The sequence below is a fragment of the Orycteropus afer genome, unplaced genomic scaffold (assembly GCF_000298275.1).
Source record: "Orycteropus afer afer isolate SDZICR_OR568_19922 unplaced genomic scaffold, OryAfe1.0 scaffold00207, whole genome shotgun sequence".
NCBI lineage: Eukaryota > Metazoa > Chordata > Mammalia > Tubulidentata > Orycteropodidae > Orycteropus > Orycteropus afer.
The window spans coordinates 3,641,026-3,662,017 of NW_006921794.1; the positions used below are offsets into that span (position 1 = coordinate 3,641,026).

A 20,992-nucleotide genomic window follows, 5' to 3' on the forward strand; every position below is an offset into this window, starting at 1 on the left:
TTTTTTTTTTTTTTTTTTTTTTCCCCCAGTGGGTATGAGACCAAACAGCCAACATTAACCCTGAAGCAAACTTGTTAAAGAAAAGAAGGGCAGGGAAGCTAGATTAATGGAAACAGAACAAATAGAAAGGAATTAATGAGAATGCTGACACATTGTGAAAATATAACCAATGTTACAGAACAATTTGTATAAAAACTGTTAAATGGGAACCTAGTTTGCTGTTTAAACTTTCACTTAAAACACTGTAAAATATGTTTTAAAAGAATAGAGAAATGCTCATTTGTCATGCAAAAAAAAATTAATAAAATGAACAATTGTTCCTGATAAACTGAGAAAGGATGTAAAATGGAATCATGAAAATCAGTCCAAAATTGCAGGGAAAAAAGAAGAGATGGGGCAAGTAGAAAATAAATAGCAAGATGATAGATTAAAACCCAACAATATCAATAATCACATTAAATGTAAATAGTCTAAACACCCCAATTAAAAGTCAGATTGAATAAAAAAGTAAGAACTGACTGTATGCTTGCTACCTACAAGAAACCCATTGTATAGAGACACAAAATAATTACAAAAACAATGGAAAAGTGATGCATAAATAGTAGAAAACTATTACCAAGGATAAATAATGTTAAAGATATAACATAACTAAGAAGGCATAAAAATACTAAATATTTCTCCTTCATAACACAGCTTCAAAATATATGAAGCAAAAATTGATAAACCTGTAAGGATCCTCATTAATAGTCCAAGCTTTTAATACCCCTTTCCGTAATTAATAGACTGTATAGAGAGAAAATCATCTAGTATAATAGAAGAGTTGAACAACACTCAACTAACTTGATTTAATTGACATTTATAGAACACTCCCAACAGTGGGAGCTCTAGTGGCATAGTGCCTAAGGCATTTGACTGCTAACCAGAAGGCTGGTGGTTCAGACCCACCAGGCACTCCTCAGAAGGAAGGTTGGGCAATCTACTTCCGTAGTGATACTACCTCAGAAACCCAAGGAGGGGTCGCTATGAGTCGGGTCCAACTCGACGGCAGTGAGTTTGGTTTTGGTTTTTTCTACCCAGCAGCAGTGAAATATGCATTCTTTTCAAGTGCACTCAGAACAGCTTACCAAGATAAACCATTTTCTGGGCCATAAAACAAGTCTCGATAAATTTAAAAGGATTTAAGGCATACAGAATGCATTCTCTGAACATAATTGAATTAAATTAGAAATCAATAACATAAAGATAACTGGAAAATTCCCCCCATATTTGGAAACTAAAAATCACACTTCTGAATAATTCAATGCACAGGGGAGAACTTTTAAGGTATTTTTAATTGAATAAAAATGAGGACATCAAAATTTGTGGTACAGCCACAAAAGAAATGTAGAGTGAACTATATAGTACTAAATTACCTGTATGAGGAAAGAGGAAGTCCATCAAATCAGTGGCTTCAACTTCTACCTTAAGGGGATAAGAAGAAAAGCAAATGGAACCCCAAGTAAGCAACATAAAGGAAATAATAAAGAGCAGAATGGAAACCAGTGAAATAGAAAGCAGAAAAACAATAGAGAAAATTAGTTAATCCACAAGTTGGTTTTCTTTAAATACTTAAGTTTAAAACCAGAAACAAAACTTCAGGCTAGAAGAGTTCACTGATGAGTTCCACCATACACTTAAGGAAGAAATTATACTAATTCTACACATGTTGTTGCTGTTACGTGCTGTCAAATCAGACCTGACTCATAGTGACCCTTCCTTGGGTTTCCGAGGCAGTATCACTACGGAAGTAGATTGCCCCATCTTCCTTTCGAGGAGTGGCTGGTGGATTGGAACCATCAGCCTTCTGGTTAGCAGTCAAGTGCCTTAGCCACTATGCTACCAGAGCTCCCAATTCTACACATAGTCTTCCAGAATATTGACAGGGAGGAAATACTTCTCACTTCATTCTATGAGGCTAGCTTTACTCTGATATCAAAACCAGAAAAGGACATTATGGGAAAAGAAAGCTATAAGCCCATATCCTTTAGGAATGTAGACACTAAAATTCCTAACAAAACTGAATCAAATAGAATTGGGATTATCCCTAGAGTGCAAAGTTGACTTAACATTAGAAAATTAGCCAATGTAAATTGTATTAATAAGTGAAAAAGAAAAACCACACGATCATACTAATAGATGCATAAAAAGCATTCGACAGTACAGACAACAAATATAAATCCTTTCACATATACAATACTGCATTATCAGTGATAAAAAAACATTAATCTGTGGGTAAATAGATGAATAGAGAGGCTGAATGATTAGCTATATCTAGACAAAAGGGAATATACCAATGACCATATATAAGGTTGGCAGACAATATTAGTATTTCTGTATACGTGTTTGCATGTCTGGTAATACTGTGTGTGTGTGTGTATGTATATATATATATATATATATATATATATATATATATATATATATATATATATGTAAGTAAGTAAGTAATAGAGCTAACAAGGGGCAAAGTTAAGATGACTCCTTAGCCACAGCCAACAATCTTGAGGGAGCAAGTAATTGAACTTGTGAGCTCAAGACCATGGTTGCAGGGGATATCAGGTTCAATTGGCATAACATACTACACAAAATCATTGTTCCACATCCTACTTTGGTGAGTAGAGACTGGGGTCTTTAAAGTTGCAAGCGGTCATCTAGATGCAACAGTGGGTCTCTCCTCATCTGGAACAAAGAAGAATGAAGAAAACCAAAGACACATGGAAACATTAGTCCAAGGGACTAGTAGACCATGCGATCCTCAGCCTATATGACCATGAGACCAGAAGAACTAGATGGTACCTGGCTACCACTGTCAACCACTTGGAAAGGGATCAGTGCAGGAGATCCTGGGTAAAGTGGGAGAACAATGTGGAACAAAACTCAAAATCATAAATTAAAAAAAAAAAAAAAAGACCAGGTTTACTGGTATGAAAGAGTCTGATGAGACCCCCAAGACTATGGCCCCTGGTTACCCTTCGGGTCTGAACTTGAACTCACTCCTGTTACTTCCAGCCAAACAGTAGACAGGCATGTAGAGTAAATGCTTACATCAGGTAGATACGCTCCTTGGAGTGATCAGTTGTGGACAACAGAAGGGCAGTATTTGCACAGGGAGATAACTTGGGGACAGGAATGTGTAGGAAAGAAGGACACAGGGAAGAGGTAGCTATAGGGAGGAAGTGAAAAGAGAGCTTTTACATTTGGGGAATTGCAGTCAGTGTCATGAAACAAAACTGTATGAACTACTATATGGAAAATGAATTTGCTCTGTAAACTTTCACCTAAATCACAACAGAAACTTTAAAAATAATAATAATAAAGCATTTGACAAAATCCAACATCCATTCCTGGTAAAAACTTTCAGCAAACCAACAGTAGAAGGGAATTTTCTCAACCTGATAGAGAGTATCTTCAAAGACCTACAGTTAACATCTTAACAGTGAAAGACTGGGTCTTCACCCTCTATGATCAGGAGCAAGGCAAAGATGTATGCTTGTACCACTTCTAATCAGGGTGGTACTGGAGGTTCTAGACAATGCAATAAAGCAAGAAAAAGGAAACAGAAGGCTTTCAGGTTGGAAAAGAAGTCAAATTGTCTCTATTTGCAGACATGATTGGCAAATAGAAAATGCTATAAACCAGTTAACCATCAAGTTGATTCCTACTCATAGCAACCCTATATGACAGAGTAGAACTGCCCCATCGGGTTTCAAAGGCAGAGATCTTTGTGGGAGCAGAATACCACATCTTTCTCCCATGGAGCAGCTGGTAGATTCAAACCAACAGCATTCCAATTAGCATCTGAGTGTCTAATCGCTGCATTACTAGGGCTCTTTAGAAAATGCTTTACCAGACCAGACCAAACCCATTACTGAGTCATAGCAACACTATATGACAATAGAACCCCATAGGGTTTCCAAGGCTGTAGATCTTTATGGAAGCAGACTGTGACATCTTTCATCCACGGAGAAGCTGGTGGGCTCAAACCCTCGACCTTTTGATTAGCAGAAGAACACTTAACCACTACATCAAGAGGGCTTCTCTAGAAAATGCTATTGAACCTACAAAAAACTACTAGAAGTAATCTATGAGTTTGTCATCGTTGTTAAGTGCCGTCGAGTCGGACCCGACTCATAGCGACCCCTCCTTGGGTTTCTGAAACAGTATCACTATGGAAGTAGATTGCCCCATCTTCCTTCCGAGGAGTGTCTGGTGGGTTTGAACTGCCAGCCTTCTGGTTAGCAGTCAAGTGCCTTAGCACTATACTGCCAGAGCTCCCATCTATGAGTTTAGCAAGGTTTAATGATAAAAGAAACCAGTTGTACTTTTGTATATTATAATGATCAATTAGAATTTGACAATATTGTCAAAAAAAATGTGAAATTCTTAGGATAAATATGACAAAATATGTAAGACCTGTGCATTGAAAACTACAGCAATATTGCTCTGAGAATTAAAGACCTAAAATGGATTGTGATACTATGTTCATAAATCTAAAGACTTAACACTGTTAAGATGTCATTTATCCCTTAATCTACAGAATCAATGTAGTTCTAATAAAAGCAGTCTTTTTTGTAGAAATTGACAAGTTGATTCTAAAATTTATATGGAAACGTAAAGAACCTACAAGTTAGAATACCTTGTGAAGAAGGAAACCCATAAACATATGATCAGATGATTTTTCAACAAAGATTGAAAGGCAGTTCTATAGAGGAAGAATAGTGTTTTCAATAAATAGATGCTAGAATAACTGATACAGATACTCCCATGTAAAAAAAAATTAAAACAGTTGGTAGTTTCCTTAGAAAGATTAATGTGTACCTAACGTGTGATCCAGCTGTTCCACTCCTATTTATTTGCTCAAATGATATGAACCCATATGTTAATACAGATACTTGTACATTAATGTTCTCAGCAGTTGTATTTGTAATAGACTAAAACTGGAAGCAACTTACATGTCCATCAAGTGCTGATTGGATAAATGCAATTATAATATATTTATACAATGGAATACTAATCAGCGATAAAATGAAATGTACTGTTGATACACACAACAAGAAAAGGGATAAATCTTAAAATAGTTAAGCTGAATGAAGGAAACCGGACAAAGATTCTATTTATTTAAGATTTAAAAAACCAAAACTACTCTGCGAAAACAGAATGCATATCAGTGGTTACCTGTGGGTTGAACAGGGAAGGGAGGAGCAAGATAAAGGATTATTACCAAGGACATAAACTTATCAAAGCATTTCAAATTGTAATTTTCAGACATAGGCAGTTTATTGTATGTTGATTATACCTTAGTCAAGCTTTTTTTTTTTTTCAATTTTTTATTGTGATTTGGGTGAAAGTTTACATAGCAAATTGGTTTTTTCTTTTTTCTTTTTTTTTATTGTGATTTGGGTGAAAATTTACAGAACAAATACACTTTCGATACAGCAGTTCACATACACTTTGTCTCATGATACTGACCACAATTTACCACAATGCAACATCTCCCCTCCTACTTCCTCCCGATAGTTACCTCTTCCCTGTGTCCATCCCTCCATGTACTCCTGCCCCCTGAGCTATCTCCCTGTGCATAAGCAGCCTTTCTTGCTCCCATGCTTGTTCTCTCCAAGGAGTGTATCTACCTCAGGTAAATGTTCAACTCATATGCCTGTCTATTGTTTGGCTGGAAGCCACAGGTGTGGGTTCAATTACAGACCTGAAGGGCAGTTAGGAGCCATAGTCTCAGTGGTTCCACCAGGCTCTATTGGACCAGCAAACCTGGTCCTCCCCTTTTTTTTTTTTCCAAATGATTTTGAGTTTTGTTCCACATTGTTCTCCCTGTCTATCCAGGATTTCCTACATAGATCTTCTTCCAAGTCGTTGACTGTAGTAGCCAGGCATCATCTAGTTCTTCTGGTCTCATAGTCATATGGGCTGCAGATTGGATGGTGTACCAGTCGCTAGGACTAATTGTTTCCATGAATTTTTGGTTTTCTTCATTCTTCTTTGCTCTGGATGAGGAGAGATCTATTGTTGCATCTAGATGGCAGCTTGCAAGCTTTTAAGATCCCAGTCACTACTCGCCACAGTAGGAGGTGGAACAATGTTTTGTGTAGTATGTTATGCCAGTTGAGCTTGATGTCCTCTGCAACTATGGTCCCAAGCCCACAGGTTCAACTACTTGGTCCCTCTGGGTAGCTGGCTCTGACCAATCAGTGACTACAACCTTGCCCCTTGTCAGCTCTACTACACACCTGGGAATTCAGATCATACACATAAAGGTATAGGACCATTGTCTTCCAACCCTATACATGGTCTTGGGTACACTCCCCACTTCATGTTGTTGTTGTTGTTATTTGCCGTCGAGTCGGTCCCGACTCATAGCGACCCCTCCTTGGGTTTCCGAGGCAGTATCACTACGGAAGTAGGATTGCTCAACCTTCCTTCCGAGGAGTGGCTGGTGGGTTTGAACCACCAGCCTTTTGGTTAGCAGTCAAGTGCCTTAGGCACTATGCTACCAGAGCTCCTCCCCACTTCATAGACATACCTAATAGTTCAGCCTGTCCACCCATCTATCCACCCATATGCCCATGTTTGCCTTCACGGACAGCACCGTACTATATGTGCAAATGGGTTCATCTTTGTTGTCTGTACTTCCCACGTACCTCTCTATGTCTTTCTCTTCCTCAATGCCACTATATTGATCACTCACATTTGGCACATTGCCCTTCTCTTCACCCAAATCAATACTTTAAAATTGTAATTTTCAAACATAGGCAGTTTATTATATGTTGATTATACCTTAGTTAAGCTTTAAAAGAAAAAAAAAAGTGATATAAAAAGTACTAATAGAGCCTCAACACCAAAGGAATTAACAATCCAATTGAAAATGGGCAGAAGACATGAATAGACCCTTCACCAAGGAGGATATTCAGGTGGTCAGCTAATACATGAAAAGATGCTCACAATCATTGGCCATCAGAGAGATGTAAATCAAAACAACAATGAGATATACCACCTCACCCCAGCACTGATGGCAAAGTTCAATGAGACAGAAAATAACAACTGCTGGTGGGGATGTGGAGAGATTGGGACTCTCATACACTGCTTGTGTGACTGTGAAGTGACACAACCACTGTGGAAAGCAATATGGCGATTCCTTAGAAAGTTGGAATTGGAGATACCATTTGACCAAGCAATCCCATTGCTAGGTATATATCCTGGAGAGGTGAGAGCCAGGATAGATACATGCATGATCATGTTCATTACAGCACATTTACAATAGCAAAAAGATGGAAACAACCTACATGCCCATCAGCGGAAGAGTGGATGACCAAATTATGGTACATACACATACTGGAATGCTATGCAGCACTAAAGAATAACGTAGAGTCTGCAAGGCACCACATAATATGGATGAATGTGGAGGACATTATGCTGAGTGAAATAAGTCAATCACAGAAGGACAAACAGTATTAGTTCGTTGTTGTGGAGGGTCAAGGAAAGGTTTATATATGGAGGGAAACTTTCTTTGTTGGTTGCCAGGGGTAGGAGGGGAGGAGAAGGAATACTGCAACAACAACAACAAAAAAAATGCATTGACCCATGTGACTTTAGTTTTGTGTATTTCACTGTACATAAATTACATTTCAATAAAATAAATTTTTTAAAAAAGTACAAATAGAACTTAACAGAAATGAAGTTGAAAACATGATAAACAGCCGACTTCAGCTGGTGTGCGCTGGTATAGATCTGATGTTGAGTTTAAAAAAAAATATGAAAGAGTTGGAGACATGGAGGATTAAATAAATAGGTTTATATGTTTATACAAAGTTCTTCGAAGAGATGATCTATAGAGTGAGGAAGAAGCCATATTCTAAGAGATAATGACTAAGAATTTTTCAGAAGGACATTAATCCTCACCAAGGTGATTGCTGAGTGGGTTAGCGGAAATAAGTCCATGCATTATAAATACATTATAATAAAAATGCAAAATACCAAAGATCCCTTCCTCTACCTCCCCAAAAAAGAATAGAAACAAACAAGGGAGAAACTACAGTACTTAAAGAAGAATAATTTTTAGATTGGGATTATAGAAACTCTGAATGAAAGCTGCAAGAGTTGGATATCTTCAAAGTGCTGAGAAGAAATAACTGTCACCAAAAATTCTAAGCTGTAATTCATATGAAGTTGTATATACATTGCTACCATGAATACTAAGGAAGATGATGGGGAGAGAGTGTAGATGTAGGTAGGCTAATCTGCCATGACTTTTAACTGTTGTTGTTGTTGTTATGTGCCGTCGAGTCGGCCCGACTCATAGCGACCCCTCCTTGGGTTTCCGAGGCCGTATCACTATGGAAGCAGATTGCCCAACCTTCCTTCCGGTTTTAACCAGCAGAGGGAAACAGTGGGAACAAAGAAAATGTTATCTATTTAAGGATAGATAGGTAAGTAGAAGAAATATGAAGCACAGAGAACAGATAGGATAGCACAAAAAAGATCGTAGGAAGATACTGAAGTCATAGGTTCTAGCATCTAGTGCGTCCTGATTTCTCAATGAAAATCTGTTATGAAGACAGCCAACTAGAAACATCTCCCTTGTAAGTGGGTCTCTGTACATTTGATAACTGGAAGTTGAAATACCTGGCTGACTGGTTGCACATGCATACATTTGGCAGTGTTGTGAGGGGCCTGAAGAAGTGAGCTTTTTGACCCTCTTCTCATTGCCCCTTACTTGAGAAATGTTTTCCTACTCTGTTACTGTGGGTATAGCTTGTTACTAATCCTGACAATTTAGCTCTGGGACTCTGCTTTTCTTAGTTACTGTCCTCCATTAGTCCAGATTTCACCCGTAAGATTTTAGACCAGAAAAAAGAGTCAGCCTTGAGAATATTGGTGTGGGACGTACAAACTAAAATTTCCATTTATGCTTAATCTTCATTGTTTCTCACATACAGAATAGTAGTCTGTTCAGACAGCACGATCATTTCAACTGAAATGGCAACATTGCCACCAAGCTGCAATTCTAGATAAGTGACAAAAGAACATCGCAAACAAGGCTTTAGAGTAGTTGGCTACCTAGACAGAATGTGTTTATAAACTAATGGACACCTATGAAGTTTGTTTGAATAAAAAGAAGTACAAAAAAGTGAGATGTTAAAAACATACAGGAAAATAAAAATTATATGGTCTGCCAAAACTTTGCTCAAACATTTTCTCTACCCCTAGAGTTCTGGGAAATGTCCAGTATTTGAGAACTAACTGTCCTCAGGGATGTACGTAGAAAAGAATAGCTAAACGTCCATTTCTCTTACCTTAAAAAACTTACACAACCTGAAAGCAAGCAGACCTACATGGCTTATTTTTGAACCCAAGTTTTACCAGCCTTGAGACATTCTCCAAAATTTTAAGGAAGCCATGCCAGTATTGTCACCTCAAAGATAAAATACATTTTAAACTTAACATCATTCTTACAGATGAGTGAAGTATAATTTCCTATATAAATTTATTATCTAACCTGCACTGATGTTCAGTTATTACTAAAGTTATTTTCTTTTTAGTAAGCAGCACTTTAGGAGGCCAGTATATGTGACAATAGCATTTGATAAACAGCTAAATTGTCCATTGCCTCTCACTTTTGAGGGCGAACATTATGTAAAGCTATTCTGATTTCAGGGAGAAAAACGAAACCACCACGACCAGATTCCCCAGCCACTACACCAAACATATCTGTAAAGAAGAAAAACAAAGATGGGAAAGGTAAGTACTACTGTAAATTCTCTATAATATGAATGGGTCAAATAGCATTCAGATTGCATTAGAGTGTCTGGATATTGTAAGTAGAAACCACCAGCTTTCTTGACATAATGGAATAGATCTTAATGCTACCACACATTTATAAGATATGTTTAGCACTTTCTGTAAAGAGGAGATGGGTGATAATGTATTTACAGAAATCTGTTTGAGTGATTTTCACTTCCATGTCAAAAGAATCCATTCTTTTGTTACATAATGAGGCTCTTAGAAGAGTTTAGCCAGGTTAGGTTTTCACTTCATAGGCACTTTAGTATGTTGTCTTAATGTTCTAATGTTTTCATAACTGCTTCCCAAATTTGAAGAAAATTGCTGTATGGCTGACACTACCTCTGATATAAAGAGAACAACTACTGAAAGATTTTATATAACTTTCCCACTGCTTACTTTATGTAATGGTTCTTCAAGAGGCAGAAAAAATTAAGTCTCAAAGAACTTTGCAACTCTTGTTGTTATGTGCTGTGGAGTCAGACCTGACTCATAGCGACCACCCCTTGGGTTTCCGAGGCATTATCACTATGGAAGTAGATTGCCCAACCTTCCTTCTGATGAGTGGCTGGTGGGTTTGAACCACCAGCCTTCTGGTTAGCAGTCAAGTGCCTTAGGCACTACGCTACCAGAGCCCCTGCTTTCCAACTAAGTCATCACAAATCTGATTGACAAGATCTGTTCAGAATTTCAATAAGAGACTAATGAAAAGATCTGTATTAGACTCTAAATATTAGGACCCTTGCACCATAGAAATCTAACTGAACTTTGTAGTATTTTTGTATAAAGATGGAACTTTTATAAGGCTTTTTAAGTTATATTTTATTGTGCTCTTTCAAAGGAAATTTTGGTCAGTTAAAACGAAATTGTTTTTGTTTCAGGGAACACGATTTATCTTTGGGAGTTTTTACTGGCATTGCTTCAGGACAAAGCTACCTGTCCTAAATACATCAAATGGACCCAGAGAGAAAAAGGCATTTTTAAATTGGTAGATTCTAAAGCAGTATCTAGGTTGTGGGGGAAGCACAAAAATAAACCTGATATGAATTATGAGACCATGGGAAGAGCTCTCAGGTATGTGACATTTTTATAGTTCATTGTGTTAAGAATCTCATTTCCTAAATACTAAAAATATAGAGGCTAAAAAATTAAGGAGCTAAAGGTTCATGAAATGTTACTGAATTTTAGTTATTTTACATATTGAAATCAGTATGCATATATTTAGAAATTTTATTCCAGTCTGGGAAAATGTTTCTCTTCCAAGAAATTTTTGTGCAAAAAAGAGGTATTTATTTATAAAAAGATTAGAAAATGTGAAGCTGTCATCAGTGATTGTAAACAAACCACAGGGTCATATGTTTTGGCACATTAAATTTAAATTCAGCACAAAGTACACATGGTGATAATGCAGGTACTTAAGAAGATATTATTTGAGGGTTCATTTTTAAACATAAATCTTGGGCATGATATGCTATATATTTTTCAGAATAAATTAATGCTGCAAGAATAATACTTGTTGTTGTTGTTATGTGCCGTCGAGTCGGCCCCGACTCACTAGGTAGTAAGAAATTTCTGGAGCTCACTTTTGTTTTTCTGTGTTCATGTCATTTATTCTTCAACATAAATGTCCTTGAGAGTCATGTTACAAATAGCAGTGGAGCTGAATGATTTTAAGGGTATATTTAATTTGATAACCTTTTTCCGAAACTCATACCAAAAAACCAATCTCACTGCCATGGAGTCAATTCTGACTCATAGTGACCCCCATTGGGTTTCCAAGGCAGTAGATCTTTATAGAAGTAGATTGCCCCATCTTCTTTCCACAGAGTGGCTGATGGGTTTGAACCACCAACCTTCTGGTTAGTAGTCAGATGCCTTAGGCACTACACCATCAGAGCTCCCAAACTAGAACTATTTAATTACAAGGTTTTTGTGTGAGTTTTTAAGCTTACACATTACTTTCTCCTTGTTTTAATTAAAATTGATGACAAAACTTAAACTACTACTTATATATCATTAAATATTATACACAATGCAATCAAATAACTGAATCAAATTTAAACTTTGGGAACAAGTTATAGGAAGCTATGGAGGGGAAACAATTTCTTGGGGGTGAAGTGGAGAATTGTAGTAGATTTGAATATCCCTGAATAATGTATGTAGCAGAAAGGTAGAGGAAGGAAGAAAAGTGAAAGTCTAGAATAATCTGTTTACTCTGTCAGTAATAATCCCTTAGTTGGAACTCATTTTAGATTTAGTAGGTAATAAAGACTTTTCTCTGTCTGTGAAGAAATGTGAATGTTTTGCATATATTTAATTTCAAGCTTTTGCTTATGATTAGGAACATTTGAATATCATTTTAACTATAGAGAGAAATATTGATGAAATTGTCTTCTTTCAATAGGTACTATTACCAAAGGGGTATTCTGGCAAAAGTGGAAGGTCAGCGCTTGGTGTACCAGTTTAAGGAAATGCCCAAAGATCTTATTTATATAGATGATGAGGATCCAAGTTCCAGCATTGAGTCTTCAGATTTATCACTATCTACAACAACCACTTCAAGCAAGAACCAGGCAAGCCGATCTAGGGTATCTTCAGGTCCAGGGTTAAAAGGAGGAGCCACTACAGTTCTCAAACCAGGGAATTCTAAAGCGGCAAAACCCAAAGATCCTGTGGAAGTTGCACAGCCATCAGAAGGTTTGAGGACAGTACAGCCCACACAGTCGCCATATCCCACCCAGCTCTTCCGGACTGTTCATGTAGTGCAGCCAGTACAGACTGTCCCAGAAGGAGAAGCAACCGTAACCAATAGCATGCAAGAGGAAACGTTAAATTCTTCTGTTCAGAGTATTAGGTGAGAATACTGAAGTTACTAGTGCATGATACCACTGTGCGATGTTCTGCCCAGAGCCATTATGTAGTTAAGTAGATTGAGATTCAGAAGTGAAAGTAATAATTACATAGATGATAATTACATAAATTTTAAGTTAAAACTTTTTTTTACTGTTAGATTTAAAAGACATAAAATTGCTCTGACAAATTGTTACACAATTTTCTAAATGCTTATTGTTAATTTCTGTACTTATCTCCTCATGGATCAATAACAATCACAGATTGGCACAGGTCTACCAACCATATGTTAAAAAGCACTGTATTAATAAAAATCCTATGATGTCATTTATATCGCCATTCTGCAGTTGAGAAAAGTGAAGCACAGAGCAAAGCAGTTGGTTATTTAGCTAATGAGGCCAAATTAGATCCCTTTAAGTTAGAATTCTTGATCAACAGATTGTTTCAGTAATAGTAAATATTCCATCAGTCCTCTATCAATGATATCTTATTTTACTTATTTAAGTTTAGTGCAGTATACCTGTGTATAACTGCATTGATCATGCAAGTAGTGATCCAAATAAGAGAAAATCCAGAGAATGGTTTCAGATATATTTTCTAACCGATTCAAAAGCTGTAAAAATTCAGTATAAATTGATATTCCAAGATCTTTCAGCACACATTTAGTTTCAAAAAATAAATATTCCATGGGGTCATCTTATCATGGAATACTTCTAAAGTTCAAACAGATAGGGACACCAAAAGTCTAAGGTTGAAATGTTCTCTTTTTCAGCCTTATAGATTGGCAGAAGTTGGAAGAATAGTTTATGTTTGTTTGTTTAATCAAATCATATTTACCTCATAGTCTTAGGAAAAATGTGAAATAACAAATAGACCAAGAAAACACTGTCTCCTTTTGACTTGGTGCCTCAGTAATCGGGGACTGGTCTAAGCTGATTTAGAATGGTGGTTGTGGTGATGTGGGGAAGCAGAAATGTAGATGGGCATTTACAGTGTCAGTTTTTCTGTTTCTACTGTCATGAATTTCCAAGAAATTAATTACAAAACTTAGGAGCCCTTCCAAAGCCAATAAAAATGACTCTTTGATTAGTTTCGTTAACAAACTACAGTCCCCCATACACTCCAGAATATGAATGATCTTCATCTGATCTCGAAGTAAATCAATATTACCTAGAATCCAGACAGACTTGGATTGTCCTTGTACAGTCAGTTTAAACTTTCAACATTATGGAAATCTAATTCTCGTAACTCTTTAGTTGAATTGTAAGAAGAGGAAAATAAAGATCTTTTTTTTTTCTAATTTAATTGGATAGGAATGATGACATTTTCAACTTTAGAAGAGTACTTTCAGCTCTCATTTTTTCCTTTTAATACTTTATTTTCCTCTAGGTCCTATTGGTTATATGTGGTAACTGAGTATGTATTAGGAGTATATAGCTCCTCCCACTGGTTTCTGGGCTTTTTCCATCTTACTGTTATTGTTATTGTTTGTGTTGATAGGGAATATACAATGACCAATAGTCACTAAGACCCCCTACATAAAGTGTTCTAAAGTAGGCTTGTCATGCTGTTTTCTTGGAGCTATTGTTAGATCTGCTGTTGTTAGATCTGTTGTTACACATAGAAAACCAAAAAAAAAAAAATGAAACTGCAGATCCAACTCATAGTGACCCTTCTTGGGTTTCCAAGGCAGTATGACTGTGGAAGTAGATTGCCCAGCCTTCTGTCTGAGGAGTGGCTGGTGAGTTTGAACATAGAGTGCAGTCCAGTTTGTGTAGCCTTGCTTGCCAGCTCCTTGTGCTTTCCTTTCTTTCCAGTAAGCCTCACTACATGCCTGTACCTTAGTCTGGTATACACTGGCATTTCAGTTGATTCTAACCACCACCTCCTCCTATATGTTTAAATCCGTAGTAGTCAGATTTTATGCATTGCCATTTTCCCCAGCACCTAGCATAGCATCTGGCACATAACATGCATTCATATTTATTGAATTTTCTTGAAGTAGTGTATGTATTCTTTCTCTGCCTTCTCTGAGGTTAATAAATTCTCTTAGTAGATTCTATGTGAAGAAATACAAAATTTCACTTGCTCAAACTTGAACTCATACATTCTTATTATATTAAGTCATTCCTCTGTATATGGTTTTTAATTTTTAATTCTCTTCTCTTATATATTTTGTTATCTACCCAAAATTCCTACTTATTTCTAAGCAGTTAAACTTTTAATAGAATGCATTTTAGTCCCTGAAGTTACTAGATGTGGTTTGGTTTTGAAGACTTACAGCTCCTTGGTTTGTGTTTTTTAATCTTGTTCCTCTCTACCATATAGGAAGAAAAGTGTTAAATAAATTTCAAGCAAATTGTACATATCACGCTGAAATTTTACCATATTATTACACTTTTTCATTAGAATTAATTTCTAAAATTTGTTTATAGTCCCTTGTTTAGAGATTTTTTTTATATTTACATTTTTATAATTTCCTTAGCTTTTTATTATGAAAAATTTCAAGTATATAGAAAAGTTTAAACAGTACAACAAACACCTATTTACTGTCATCTTCTAATCACAGATGGCTTGCATTATTCCCTCTTCGTTTTCTGTCTGTATTTATTTATACTCACTTTTTTCTGTTTATTTGTGAAGTAAGGTGACCTCATCATAATATTTAAACTTAGAACTCCTAAAAACAGAGGCATTATCCTGCACAATCATAGTATTACTCCCACCAAAATTAACAATAATTTGGCCATGTCTTTCTTGATCCTTTGACTCTTTATTAATAAAAACATAAAAAGACCTTATTTTTAAGATTTTTCTGTGACTGAGAGAAGGTAGATTGCCTGTTACCTAAAATTTAGCTAAATTAATATAGTAAGAGTTAAAGAGTTCTGTCTGCCAAACTTTTGCATATATTGATCTATAGCATACTCTTAGTTCATTGAAGTGTAGACAGCATTATCCCCATTTTACAGATGAGGAAATGGAAGCAAGGAGAGGCACTAAGGAGCTTGGTCACATCTAGTAAATGTAGGTATCTAGCCAGTATTATAAGATTTTTATAAGGTAAGTTTAGCCCACAGCAGTGAGCTTAATGACATGCTGTACTGCTGACTGATTTACATAAATCACAGGAATTATCAGTTATTTACAATGAGGCAGCAACATTTCAACTTTTTTCCTTTGCTTATTTCTCTTCATCTCAGATAATTGCATATATCTGTGTTGAAACTAATTAAATTTTGGGGGGTATTGATTCATGGTATTTATGTGTTCAGTTTATACAAATTCAAACTTGACTCTGTCTTCATTTTACAAGAAGGAATGAGAGAGAGAGAACTTCTGGTAAATGATTTTACTGAAATTGTATCCTGGTAAACTTGGTGGATGTCTGTATAACTAGCAAAATACTTACAATATTTCTATGTGTATTCAAGCAAAGCAGTCTGTCTTAAAGGTCTTTAAAATAATTAGACTCTAAAAATGTATAATGTATAAGGTACCTGAAAAGCAATGTGATGAATGTAGTCATAATCCTCCCACCCTCCAGCTGGGCCAATTATTATATCTGACAGTGAGTCAAATGAACTATTCTGAGTCTGTTTCTCTGGAATAAGGATGATAAAAGTTAACCTTAAAGGAAGTTGTGATGATTAAATGCCATTTCCATAGTAGATTATTTGAAAAAAGTTAAATGTTATGTTGCATATCTTTCTTAGCTTCAGCAAGTTTGATGAATTATAAATTAGCAAGCATTGTACCAGTTCCACTTGGTTATAAGAAGTTTAGAATTTTAAAAAACAGTTAACTATAATACACCCATGTGACCAAATATAACTGACAGTTTAATCATTAACTAAGAAAAAAAATAATTTAAAATTACTATGATTTGGGAAAGGCTATACAATATGTTTTCCTTTGCTCACTGACTTTTTTATTAGTAGAAGTTACTTTCGAAAACGAAAAAACGAAACTCACTGACCTTGAGTCGATTCGACTCGTAGCGACCCCTCCTTGGGTTTCTGAGGTGGCATCTCTACAGATGTAGATTGCCTAACCTTCCTTACGAGGAGTGACTGGTGGGTTTGAACTGCCAGCTTTCTGGTTAGCAGTCAAATGCCTTAAGCACTATACCATCAGAGCTCAAAAAAAATTTTATTAGAATTTGTTTGAATAAGCCAATATATTTACATCATAGACATTGTATATATGTATTTTCTGGCAGATGGCAGTCACGTGTCTAAGAAAGGAACATCTTTTTCTAATCTTAATAAAAGCATTGAGGGGCTAATGGTAACCCTGATTAGCATTATGGAAAATTTCCAAGTACATTATTGCTTATCTAGTTACATAGAGTATGAGGAAGGGAGGAGGTGTGTATTAAAGAGTAGTAAGTGGCCACGGTTTAAAGAATAATTATAATAGTAAGTATTCACCCTTTGCAGAAGTTATTCAGGGATTAAGATGTGGCAGTATGGTTAAGCACATAGGCTCCATAGTCAGACTGCCTCTTACTAACAGGTATTCAACTCTTTGTGCAAATGTTTTCTTACCCAAAGAACAGAAATAATAGTATTTATTAAGGTCATTGTGACAATGAAGTAAGATAACACTTAGAACAGCTTGTTGTTGTTGTTGTTGTTGTTGTTGTAATATGCCGTTGAGTTGATTTCGACTCATAGTGACCCCTCCTTGGGTTTCTGAGGCGGTATTGCTACAGAAGTAGATTGCCCAACCTTCCTCCTGGGGTGTGGCCGGTGGGTTTGAACTGCCAGCCTTCTGGTTAGCAGTCAAGTGCCTTAGGCACTATGCCACCAGAGCTCCTTAGAACAACTTAGTACATATTAATTACATCATTAATATATAATATTAATATTAATGTATATCTACATTGGCAAGCTATACATTTTTATAGATACAGTCTATGTGCTTACTCTATGCTAAGCACTCTTTTATCTGTGTGTCCATGTATATACACTCTTGGTCTGGGAAGCTCTTGGGTCTTTTTTGTTGTAAGAATGTTATCTGACCGTATGGCTTAGATATGCTAGTTCAGTAAGTGGGGGGAGTGTATTTTGAAAAACTCCCTACCTGCCAAGCTGATTAATTTCTTTCCAATTCACCCCTGCCTACCCAATCATATTAGTGTATCTGGTCTTTATTCCTTACCACACCCTAGCCAGTTATTGTCAGTTCCTATTCATGGAGACCCCCAAGTGTGTCAGAATACAACTGTGTTCCACAAGGTTTTCAATAAGTAGATCAAACCACTAACTATTCTGTTAGCAGCTGAGCATGTTAACGGTTTGCACCACTCAGGGACTCCACCCAAATAGTAAACCCCACCAAAACACGTTGCCATCAAGTTGATTCCGACTCCTAATCACTCTATAGGACAGAGTAGAACTGCCTCATAGGGTTTCTAAGGCTGTACCTGTAGAGAGAAGCAGATTGACACATCTTCCTCCTGTGGAGTGGCTGGTGGGTTTGAACTGCTGACCTTTCAGTTAGCAGCAAAACGCTTAACCACTGCACCACTAGGGCTCCTTAGCCATACCCTACTCACCTACTAAATCCTCATTACCCAACTCACATCTCTTCTAGCTCTCTCATTCAAAAGAGCTGTTAATAGCCTGCTCTGGACTGATTGATCCTCATAATGGTCATTTGGGTGACAATCTGAACACAGGAATCTGTATCTGTGATGAATGAGATAACTAGCCATCCTGTGTCTTCCCAGTCCATTTGAACCTGTGAGTTGAGCTAATTGTTTTTTTTTTTTATCTTTACACCTAAACCATTTATTTTCTCCCCCAAAATTTAATTTCATATGTGAAAAGCCATATATCTATAACCTTCTACAATTTAGCTTTAATAATCTACTGGCAATAACTTATATTATGTTTATGGGAACTAATCTGTTACCCATTTGAAGTAGCAATCATTTATCTTTCATAAAATAGCTTTACAAAATTCAGAGAAAACCCAGTTGAGATCCAGATGCTGGGTTTTTCCAACTGCAGTTTGTTTTTATTAACAGTGGCCATAAAGACAAATTTCACAGCTGTGAACTTTTACAATTAGATTGACTTGTGATATCATTAATATGCCTCTTTCTTCAATAAATGGGATTAACAACCTGACATAAACTGGCAATGCTAGATTAACAGCACCAAAAGGTTTTATGTTAAAATGTAGTTTTGTAACTAAAATCCGTGAAATTATTTAAGTCTTGGAAAATTGCTAAAACACACTTCTTTTATGTTTGCCAAAGCTTGTCTTTTTTATATTCTGCCAGCCTGAGAATCCTCACAAGTCAATTATGAACATGACTATATTTATGTAAATATATTAGCTATGAAATATTAAAATTATTTTAAGAATTCCATCACGTGTTTATTTAAGACAGGTTTTTTGTCTTTACTTTTTAATCTGTATTCTTTATCTGTGACTAAAGCAAACCACATTGAAAACTAGGGTCACATGAACTCGCTCACTGTTTCGGATATTATTCTTCAAATATTAACATAATGAGAATGAATCAGATACGTGTCTTTTTAAGTTCTTAGAGTTCTTTCTAGCAGCTCACATATAACGCCTCTGCTGAGCATTTTTATATTTCCCTTCTTCCCCAATAAAATTGCTTCCCTGTTTGTGTTAATGTAGCACTTTGTACATACCTATTTTCCATAGAACTCAGCAGATGGTATCACATTTAAAGACCGGAGTGTCTTGTGTTTGGCATCTCTGTGTCTACGATATTTAATACAGGGTCTGGTAACCCTAATACTATGTTGCATTGAAAAGCTGAGAAATTGCATTCGACATATATAACTTGTATTTTGTCTTAATGACTTGTCAAGTGTTAAAATTTTAAATGATGTGGAATATGCTAATTTTCTCACTTTTGTTTCGCAATCTCAATAGGACTATACAGGCTCCAGGCCAAGTTCCAGTGGTGGTTTCTCCAGGGAACCAGCAGTTGCATACAGTAACACTCCAGACAGTGCCACTTACAACAGTTATAGCCAGCACAGATCCATCATCGGGTACTGGATCACAGAAATTTATTTTACAAGCCATTCAATCCTCACAGCCCATGACAGTACTGAAAGAAAATGTCATGCTGCAGTCACAGAAGCCGGGCTCTCCTCCTTCCATTGTCTTTAGCCCTGCCCATGTACAGCAGGTTCTTCCTAGCAATGTTCAGTCCATTTGCAATGGAACCGGCTGTATGGCTTCTTCTGCATCCTTCAACGCTTCTCCACCCGTGGTGACCTTTTCTCCTCGAAGTTCACAATTGGTTGCTCACCCACCTGGCACTGTCATTACTTCAGTTTTCAAAGCTCAAGAAACGAAAAGTCTCATACAGGAGGTAGTGAAAAAGGAGGTCAAGGATAATTTGAATGAAGACACTGAGAAAAGTGAGCAACAGCCACAGCCTTATGTGATGGTGGTGTCCAGTTCTGGTGGACTGGCCTCTCAGGTAGCTATGAAACAAAACGAACTGCTGGAACCCAACTCTTTTTAATTAATATACCAAAGGAATTATGGATGATTATTTTTTAATTGAACATTGCCAGTTGTTCGCAAACTATCTAATTCTATGACAAATGCAACAGAAGTTCCTAATTTTTGTAGTTAATTTTTAAAATAATTTAGAGTTAATTTTTACTTTGTTAGATGAGAGAGGGAAAAACCCAAGTGTTTTTTGTTTGTTCTCCAAATGTTTCAGAACTCATTTGTGAAGGAACAGACATTTTATACTATGAAAACATTCTTTTGAGATTTTTTTTTCAGTTGCTACATCATAAACATTTTTAAACTTTATTTTCTAATTTTACATTTTAATAGTTTTCTGATTTTTTTGTAAATAAGTACTTAAATGTAAGGTAACAGGAAATTTATATGGGAACTGTTTTCATTCCACATGTATGTTAATTAAGTCTTGACTCTCTCAAATGCAAAAAAACCTGTTTTATGCTTTGTTAAAATTATGATTTCACGTAGATTGACTTTAGTTGGCTGCACTGTGAACTATGGATATGTAAAATAGAACATTAAAAATGAAAGTATGCTCAGGATGTGGATGAACATAGACTGCTTTGGAATTATCTCCAGAAGCAGGAGAGTATAAAAACATTAGCCTAAGAGTGGCTTTCCCACTTAACTGTGTAACCTTGGGCAGGCCACTTAATCTTCCTGGACCTCAGTTCTGCACCTTCCAGGAAGGAATATATTAGACTAGATGATCTCCCATTTTCCCTTGTAAAACTAAATTTTATGATTATAACTCTTGTATTTTGAATTTATA

At 36.3% G+C, this 20,992-nt stretch overlaps 1 protein-coding gene across 1 annotated transcript in view; it reads left to right on the forward strand.

The window, feature by feature from the left end:
- The window catches only part of ELF1 (E74 like ETS transcription factor 1), an 82,740-nt gene extending 62,531 nt beyond the window's left edge, over positions 1–20,209 (forward strand). Inside the window, exons 5-8 of the mRNA XM_007948183.1 lie at positions 9,706–9,789; positions 10,713–10,905; positions 12,236–12,685; positions 19,606–20,209. Of these exons, the coding sequence (XP_007946374.1) occupies positions 9,706–9,789; positions 10,713–10,905; positions 12,236–12,685; positions 19,606–20,209 (1,331 nt within the window). The remainder of the gene's footprint in view (positions 1–9,705; positions 9,790–10,712; positions 10,906–12,235; positions 12,686–19,605) is intronic.
- The last annotated feature ends 783 nt before the right edge of the window (positions 20,210–20,992 follow it).